Source organism: Telmatherina bonti, assembly GCF_933228915.1.
Source record: "Telmatherina bonti genome assembly, chromosome: 13".
In the NCBI taxonomy this organism is placed as follows: domain Eukaryota; kingdom Metazoa; phylum Chordata; class Actinopteri; order Atheriniformes; family Telmatherinidae; genus Telmatherina; species Telmatherina bonti.
Window position 1 is genome coordinate 23,888,048 of NC_136611.1, and position 9,928 is coordinate 23,897,975.

General features: G+C 38.8%; 1 protein-coding gene across 1 annotated transcript; it reads right to left on the minus strand.

The window, feature by feature from the left end:
- Positions 1 to 262: 262 nt before the first annotated feature.
- stc1 (stanniocalcin 1) lies at positions 263 to 3,502 on the minus strand (the record flags this gene model as incomplete). Its single annotated transcript, XM_079250841.1, has 4 exons — positions 263 to 563; positions 1,015 to 1,226; positions 1,346 to 1,488; positions 3,319 to 3,502. 4 exons carry the CDS (start codon positions 3,500 to 3,502, stop codon positions 263 to 265), a joined length of 840 nt encoding a protein of 279 aa, XP_079106967.1.
- Between the last annotated feature and the right edge of the window lie 6,426 nt (positions 3,503 to 9,928).

The window sequence follows — 9,928 nt, forward strand, 5'->3', positions numbered from 1 at the left end:
ACAAACGCCGCAGCCACATATTCAACACTGACTGTGACATATCTGGAAACAGTAGATAGAACAGGGGTTCTCTCAAGCCTAAGATATGGAATATACAATATAACAACAATCAAACTGATATAAGCTCTATGGGTGTCTGGCATTACCTAGAGGTGCACGTTTCAGAAACTTCCAGTCGAGCAGAGGGGTAGATTGTGTCACCCCTAGGGAACACAGGAGCTTTCATGATGTTTATGGGGAGTTTTCTGAATCTGAGTGGAAGTTAGGAGCTGTCACTGGCTGAACGCTTTTTGCCAAAATTACTAACAGAGTCTCTGTTTCGCAGATTAGGTTGGATCTTGTACATATGGGGACCCATGGACCAGCGCCAGCTCCCACGGCCCTCCACTCCAGTTGGGATGGCGGCAGCTGCAGCCACAGCAGTGGATGGGCAGGGCTTGCTCTGCAGCAGCTGAATAAGCATGATCATCTCTGGGCCCAGCCGTGACACCATGCTGGTCCTAATGCGGTCCACTGTGTCCTCATCACAGTCCATCAGGCTCTGTAGCAGCTTACCATAAAATCTAGGAGGATGAAGCATAAAAGGGTGACTTTCTAAAAGCTTGCAAGTGGAGGAGAGAAAAATGTGCAGCATGGCAAGAACATAGAAATGGTTCCAGTAATCACATAGTGTTTCTTTGAATTTGCACACATGTTACATGATCCAGTGGCATGCATGTGGGACTAACCATACTGTCGCTCTAGTCACTACTTAGCCTATGCTCCACCCTTCAATCCTTTTGTGTCCACTCCCAAATCACAATCTCCCATGAATTACAACGACGAAAAGGAACCAAAGCAAACAGTTGGAAAAATGTATGAAGCAAATCAGAAGATAGAAATGAATGAATACATATTAACTATATTTTCTAATTGTCTATGCCTCATCTTACTTAACAAAAGAGTAAGAAGCTGAAGTATATTGAACATTGTGGGGTGTCTGACCAGATAACTTGTAAAGCAGGAATAACAAACCTATTTGGGAAGTGACTTGGCAGCTGTGCCACTTCTCCAATAGCATCTGGATTAGACTGGGCAATAGTGCAGATGTCCAGCTTGCTGTAGCACTCCTCTTGGACTTCCGTTATCATTCTTTGGAAGGTGGAGCAGCGACGGATGGTGGGGAATGCCTTAGAGGTGATTCCATTGGCAATGCACTTAAGACTCTCTTTCACAAATGCTTTACCCTGTAAAAGATTAAAAAGAAAATCAGCAGTGCTTTACACATTCTTCCCCTGACAGTTACACCCATGTAATTCTACACAGCTCACGTGCACATGGCAATGGTGATTACTATTGCATGTACCTGAGTGTCAAATTTAGCAGCGCTGTACAGGAAGGACTTGCAGATGTCATGCATGCCATCTGTGTCACAAGTTGAGTTTTCCAGGCAGGCGAAGACTCCACAGCCAACTTGGAGGGCAGTGTTGAGACAGCGTGCCACATCTGCTGTGGGCACAGAGAATGAACCATCAGCATGAGAGCCAACAGCAGGATCACTGGGAATCACTACACACTCACTGAGCTTGTTATACAAAGGTTGCCAGGGATTCAGCTAAGAAAAATGCAGTGAACAAAAGAAAATTTTCATACTTTGGTGATTCACAAAAGACATACAGTAACCCAGGGAAAACACTGACTTGACTGGCATTTGGACACCGCAGATCTAAGAATCCCAGACACTATTTGGCACAACTACACTATTCTCTTGGCAGGGACTTATAGTCCACTGTTTGGTTCTTTTCAGCAGCACTTGGATGAACAGCACCAGAAATACCAAAGAATTTCCTGAAAATTGTTGGCGTGCATGCAGACACGCATAAACATACAATTGTATCCCTTGGACTCAAACATAAAAATATACTGCCACAAGACTCCATTTTCAATTATTTTTCACAAGCAATTAAATGGAGCCTCCAAGTCACATTTCTTAGCTGTTAAGTATGCACAGCTCAGTTGAATTTCCAAAATTAACTCCATGCAGCTCTACATCATTAAAAAAAAAGTACTGCCATACTTGTTTCAAAAGTGTCACATGACTGGAATAGTCATTAGAATGATTAACCCACCAGCAACCCCAATCTTTGTAAATCCTTTGAAAGAGCCAACCTACAGCAAAACTCTGCCTTTGGATCCATGAGCCAAAAACTAATATTTGTCATAGGGGACACAGCTCAAAGTCCTTTGTGCCAACTTGAAATTTCACACCAAGACAAAGCTATAAAACATAATCTGTAAATCAGCATATCCAGAAGGTTGGCTTTTCTTAATCTTTATCCGAGAATCCACTGAGATGGAGGGCAGCCTGACTCAAATCCTACGTAATAGCCATTAAGAAATGTCATAGAGGAGCCTAAGCCTACTTGGCAGCCTTTGAATCTATGGCCCCATGTTGACCTGCACAGTTAGATAAATTCATCCTACCATCAGGGACCAAAGATTGCTCTCAAAATTTAGAGTGTGTACTGCAAATCTTCTAATGATTATACATTTCCAGCAGAAGGGAAGCCAAAGAGCATCTCTGTTAACACACCGCCTTCTACTGTATGACTGAGCTGCAGTTTCTAAGAAAAAAGGGGAAAGTCAACAGCTGAATTTGACTTATTTGCCGAGCAATTTATTAATGATCATCTTGTGGGATTTTCACTTAGGCTGTCTATTCTAAAGCACATAAGCAATGTAAACTAATAGGGTTGCAGTGATGTATCCCAAAGCCACAGCCCAGTGACAAGCAGTTTAGCCTCCTCTGAGGAATGCTGAAGAAAAGGTGGAACGGTTTAACACATCAAGGCTACACAGTAAACATGATGTTTTAAGCCCTAAAATCTCTTTAAGTCCACCAGAGGATTGACTAGTGAAACCTATGCAGCAGCCAAAGCTATGAGACAGCCTAACAGCATGACACAGCCTGCGCTCTCAGGTGTCAGCACCAAGCTCCAAGCTCATCTGTTGCCGGCAGGACACCGGCAAAAAACAAAAACAAAAAAAAAAAACAAAAATAAAAAAACACCACAGCATAAAACCTACAGCCTTCTTCGTGAATCAACGCGCTCATTCAGACAAAAAAAAAAAAAAAAAAAAAAAAAAAGAAAAAGAAAAAGAAAAAGGCAGCATAGGCCAAAAATAAAATGAGAAAAGAAAATCCCCACATTGTATGCAAGCAAAGGAAAGGTTGTGCATTGTCTAAATGGTGTGTTTAACAACAAGGAAAATAAATGGGGAAAAAGAAAAAGCAGAGCACTCTGGAATATTTGCAGATGGAGGCAGCGTGCTACTTACAAGGGCTATTGGTAGAAAAGCGTGTTCTCCTGGGCGAATAGGACTCGTTCTGATCCAGTTCATATGCAGATGCATTCAGCACCATCAGGAGAAAAAGTCCGGTCCTCAAAGGCATCGTCCTCTCAGTACAGGAGATCATGCAACTAAATGAAAAGAGACGCCTCCTGCTTTGTGTGTAATTCATAAGAATATCGCTCAGAAAAGCTTCTGCAGAACGAATAGGATGTAACAAGTAGGCTGCCGGGAATTTTTCTACAATGTACTCCTCACTATCCTTTTGACTTGCATGACAGATAGCCCCGATGTCAAGTCTGCAAGGGTTTATATAGGAGCGCTGAATATTACGGATTCAGCAGTCCAGCCAATCAGAACACAGCATTCAAAACCGTGGTCGGGATCTCTATACTACTAATTGATTAAATAATGTATCAACCTTCCATGTTCAAGCTGGTATTATGTCTAAAACGTGTCATTTTCTTTTTACACAATATATAGATGTTTTTAAATCATATTTTGAAAGTCTTTGCAAAAAAAAAAAAAAAGAAAATGTTAATTTCATGCAGATTAATTCGCTCCTCACTTTTTTAAACCGACTCAAATCATTGGATGATCCCCAACTTATACAAACTTTATTATAAGTGGCCTTGAAAGGTTGTTGAATTTGATCTGTGGAATGAAAATGATAAAGGTGGATTCGTCTAAAACTATTTTTTTCTTAACTGGAGGCTAAAATCTAAACAGTGCAGACTGATATGAGATCATGCCTTCATACATCCTAGTATTGACCTTCTTTCAATAGTTGACTTAACATCACAAACCTTAAGCTTCATTTTGTGTGTGTGTGTGTGTGTGTGTGTGTGTGTGTGTGTGTGTGTGTGTGTGTGTGTGTGTGTGTGCCTTTTTAAAAAATTTTTTTACTTGTTAAAATGTATTAATTTGTATATTTTCTACTGTCAGGTTGGACATGTTTTTATTCAAATAACACAAAAAAGACCATCAAATGGAGGATGAAAGATACTGGAATAAAACCATGAATTGTTAAGACATCCTGCTTTTTAAGCTGCTTTCAAGTGAAAACAGTTTATTATAGCGTTAATTATCTGAGTGAATTGTAAAGGGGACAAACAGTCAAATTGACCCACAGAGGTAATTCACCTATAAAGGACAAAATCCTGAACCAAATAGCTTCTTTTAACATTTCCTTGAACTAACTGACATGGACACTAGTGCACTGTGAAAAGACGTAACACAGGAGTCTGTGTTTGATTAGTGTGTCTCATCATACACACATCAAAAGGGGAGAATATAAAGCAGTATCTATCTTTCATTTAGAAAGATGGGTTGACATAGTCTAGAATTAAAGGTTCGAGTGTTACTTCTATAATGTATATTATTAAAAGGAGGGTTAAACACAATGCCGCTGCACCTGGTATTGCCTTCCCTAAAAGAAGGCAGGGAGTTTCGGCCATTTTCTTCACCCCAAATCACTGCTGGAGAGTATCTTATGTAGATTCACAGTTCTTAACCTCACTAATGCAACAATATATGAACCCGCAGGTTTTTTAGTCAAATGTGGTGGGTTCTTTACCAGACTTCCACAGCTTTGTCTCAATATCAACCAATGCAAATGACATGCTTTCTTCAGTACTGTGACATTTACCTGAACCATGCTTTACGATGACTCCATTGTTGCATTGGATTGGGAAGTGTGTTTAACATAGTGATTAGCTCCAAGCATTGTCAATAATACATCTGGATAATTGCTGCTCTTTCTACACCGGGAAAATGTTGGCTCAGAGTCCACTAACTTTCAGCTGCACGTGCTGACATACAGAGGATGATGTGTGGGACTGTAAGCTACCATTTATCATGGAGACCTCACGCCTCCTCACATAGTTGAAGCTGAAACATCCTGATACTCAGGGGCTGAGAGATTTAGATTTAGATTTGCAGCTCAAACCGGCTTCACTTGATCGTCCAAAAAAATAGTTTCAAGTCATGGTTATTCTCTTGTCTCACATGTTGTTCATTATTTGGTGTCTCTGCGCCAAGCATAAATAAACTCCAAATATTTTCTTTGTATCTTGGATGAAATAACTAGACTTTTCCTTTGCATTTCAGAGAGCTTAGCTTGCCTCCGCGCTGGAATCTGGCTGACTTTAGGAGTCATTATAATGCTGCCCTTATTTCTTCCAGAGCAATGTCAGGAGTTTGATATGATGTCAGGCTGTTGGCACATTGTGCCTGCCAGGGAATCCACAGATGGGCTGGTGCCAGCTGCACCAATAGCCTTTGTAATGAGAACATAATATGCAGCTTAATGAATGAATGTCTTAACTGTCATAATCAATTGTTATCAACAGAATAGTCTGTAAAGGTTTCAGGTTACATATTAGATGTGTGATTTTTTTTTTTTTTTTTTAATATATTTTGGTTTTTCATGTACAGCTTAATAACAGTGAGAGCATAAAGTCTGTCATCAAGTTTAGTTACTTGATGAATGTCCCTAATGATGCACTATTTAAACAATTTGGATCTCATTTTCTTATATTAAAATACTTTGCGTCTAGTTTAAATAGAAATAAATGAGGACAAATTAGGTGTAAAAGAAAAATCAACTAACCAGCCAAACAAACAAAAACAGTATGTTCAAAGAGCAGCCTGCCAGCTTACCTCCTGTGTCAGTAGTCCTAGAAAAATAACTCAACTAAAATAACAACAAAACTAGGGAAAGCGGCCATGAAAACAATATAAAATTTTAGTCTGATGTCAAGCTTGTATTCATGCTCTCTAAGAATATTGTTGTTGTTCTTGCATTTGTTATTCCCCTCCTGCCCCTTCTTTTTCTCCCCCTCCAGTAGGTGGAGGTTTGATGTGTCTCGGACAAAAATTAAGGTGTAAACTGGGAGTTTATTCATGAGTTTAGAAGTCAGCCTCTTGCTTGTTAGCACATCACTACACTCACTTCCTTCTTGGAGCATTGCCATACCACAAACACATTTGAGAAGAACACGTCTGAGTCCTTCTGGAGAGAAGGATAATGAATTCCATTGTCAGGTACAGAGGAAGGTGTTTCACCATGTTTCAGAAATATGACAGACAACAGTGGCATGGTGCTGGAGATGGAGGGCAAAGTTCACTGAAAGGACAGATCTGTCACATAGGAAAAACACACAGCAAAACTCTCACGTCTCTTTGCTGAGAGTTTTGCATTCATTTCCATCGTGGTGGATGAACTGATTTTCTGATTGGAGGTCACTTTGCATCTAAGTTGAATTTTGCCCTAAGCTTACTGCTGTTTGCCTAGCAGCATCCACTTCCTCTATAATTATGAGATTACCAGATTGCCAAATATGAGCAAGTGACATGAAATTAGATTTATTACACAGTTGTAATTGCTTGATCCTAACCAAAGCTAAAACACATTAATCATATATATCCGCTAATATCTACAGTCAGTTTATCTCAACCATTTATACAATGAGTTGAGAAAAGCGCTTGAAGATGTCAGCTGAAGGACAAAGCTGTTTCGGTTTTGTCCACAAGAGGGACTTTGGTCTGAAGTTACTGTTTACATGAAATATGACTGTAGAACAACACCCTTATATATTATGCTGTCTGAACTGTATTGGATGGAGAAAGGAATATTGAGATTTGAAGGAAGATTTGAAAGGACACCGTGCAGGATTATAGTAACAGCTGTTGTTAAACTCGTCCATGCTAATGTGGTTGTGCTCTCAGTTACAAATGTGTGTGTTTTGATGTGTGAAGTTTTGCCAGGGGAATAATGTGTTGTTTTCTCCAGGAGCAGATGCTTGTGGTATTCACATGAGTATAACACTTAATTTTTGGGGAAATATTTTGAGCAGGAGGTGGCCTGTAGTAGTTAGAGACTGCAGAGAAACAGAAGGATCCAGGATCTGCCCATTAACTAAAGTGATGCCATCAGGTGTCAGATACCAAAAGGTAACACAAATTTTAATCCCAAGAAATTATCTACCTGCAAAGCTTATTCTATGACGTCAAATTAGAAAGGTTATATAAAAATCTTCAGAGTGTTTAAGACAGCCCCCATAAGTCAAATTCATTGTTAAAATCACATTTATACATTTCCATCAATGGAGGAAAGGCATCCAAAACAAGCTAATCATCCAAATTATGATTTTGTTTTCTGGTGGACTAGAATGAATAAACACTTTCATTGTAGAGATTATTTTTCACCACTGAGCGTTTGAAGTGAGCTCAACTACTAGAGAATTACATAGTTCTTATAGGAAGTATTGCAGTACTGCAGAATTAAAGGTGCAGGAGGATCCGTCTTCCGAGGATCCGATGATCTGTGTTCTTGAATACACACCCAGTAATAGTAGCATAGCAGTGCTATAGATGTAAAAAGGAAAACCATATCTTCCATTTTATTTACTTGAACTGTTATGGTGGTTTGATAATGTTGCTTTTCATAACTGGATTGTTTTACCATTTAGTGATTCTTGCATCACTCTTCTAAAAAATGTAAATCCTTCCAATGTCACCTTGAAAAAAGATGCATAATATCAGGGATGCTTGGTTTTGCTTGGTGTTGCAGATTCCATCACAGTCTTTATTTTTATAGAAATTATCTGAACTATCAGCTGTGGAAGTCAAATCCATCCAAATCAAAGTTTAATCTCTGAACAAGTCACTCACTCTCAAGTCACACTGAAGAAAGAAGTATTGACACCATTCACTTTGATATAAGTGTAAATAAAACAATTATTAATTATTAGAAATAAAAACCCTATGAAAAAAATCTGTAAAGAGAAAAAGATCTGCTTAACTTTAAAGTAAATAACTATTGGCATATTTTAAAAAAAAAGAATAACGGTTTAGTCTGACTTCCCGACAGACTCACAACATCATCAGATTATTTATGCTGAGGCATCAGTCTATAAGCAGTAAACGTTGTTGCTCCTGGAGGAAGAGCTGGTTTGAACTGCATTAAATACAACTTATATTTAGAGACACTACATTTCAGGGGTTGGTGGACAATTAATAGCAGAGAAAAGTAAAAATCCATGCGTTCATCTAGATTACTGCAATGGTCTCTTAACAGGACTTCCTAAAAAAGGGCATTAAACATCTACAGCTCATCCTTGAAAGTTCTGCTAGAACTTTTCAAGACTAAAAAATCTGTACACATCACAGAGTCCAGACTAAACATGGAGAAGCACCATTTTGCTGTTATGCTGCAAACACATGGAACAAACTGCCAGTGGAAATTAAACTCTCACCAAATGTAGACACTTTTAAATCCAGATTGAAAACATTTCTTCTCTTGTGCACCTATGGAGGAAATCTGCACGGTAACTTTTAAATTATTTTGATTGATATGATTTTAATTTATGATTTTATTGTCAGTTCTGTTATTTGTTTCTGCCTTATACTTGTTCATGCTTTCTTTGTAGTTTTTTTTCTTTGTTTATTGTAAAGCACTTTGAATTGTTTTGTACATTAAAAACAATCCAATGCTGCACAAATGAACTTTGCCTTATCTTGCCAAACTTTAAAATGCCTTAAAAGACCAAAAAAAAAGACCATTTTACATCATACTGAAGTGCAACTATAGATGAGAACAACAGAAAATGTCATTTCTGATTCCAAAGGGGTGATTTGGGATAAAACCCATTAAAGAAACTCCAGTACTCCTTCATATTCTTATATGAAGGAGTACTGGAGTTTCTTTAATGGGTTTTATCTCCCTGTTTGCTTTCAGTGAGCGACCTGTCTTCGTTCTTAAAATAAAGTCAAACACATTAATTGTGCATGCAGGAATTCATCAGGATTGCCCTTTGTGACTAATCCTGATTGTGGTGCTTATATTCCAGATTTAATAAACAGGGTGTTTGGTTGTGGGAACCTCAGGATTCCATCTCTGCTCTTTGGAGATGATATGGTTCTGTTGGCTTCTTCAAGTCATGACTTTCAGCGTGCATGAGGGCAGCTTGGAGCCAAGTTTGTAACAGCTAGGATGAAAGTCAACCACACCAAATCCAAGGCAATGTTTCCCAATCAGATAAGGATGAAGTAGGCCTACACCTTCAGGTTCAGAAAAAAGTTTTCTGGAATGTTCACAGGTGATGGCAAATTGCAAATTTTCTATTTAGATTTCGTTTATTTTGCTGTTTGACATTATTCTGCTCATTTATGTAAAACACAGTGAGGCTTGCCTATAAATCTATGCATATATGCTAGCAAACACATTCACACTAATGCTGACAGAAGAGGCATAACCACAGTGTCGATCCTTCGAAAGAATGCTGTCCACATGCAGCATGCCATAGTACATAGTCTATGTTCCTTGCACACAACCATCTGGTTTCAGTTCAGGCCCATCTGGATCTGTCTCCAGTCCAGGCATCTCAGGAATACATTTTGGAGGGGTGCCCACATCCGTTCACACAGACAAGTGTTTCCAATTACTCAATTTTAAACGTCTCTAAAAACCCAAGTCATTGGTCCATTTTTAAGGTAACTGCGGTTATAAAAACAAGTTTGAAAAATTTGCATCAACGAAACACTTCTCACCAGTACATATAGGATGTTGTCTGAGTTGCTTGATGACAGGCTGAGG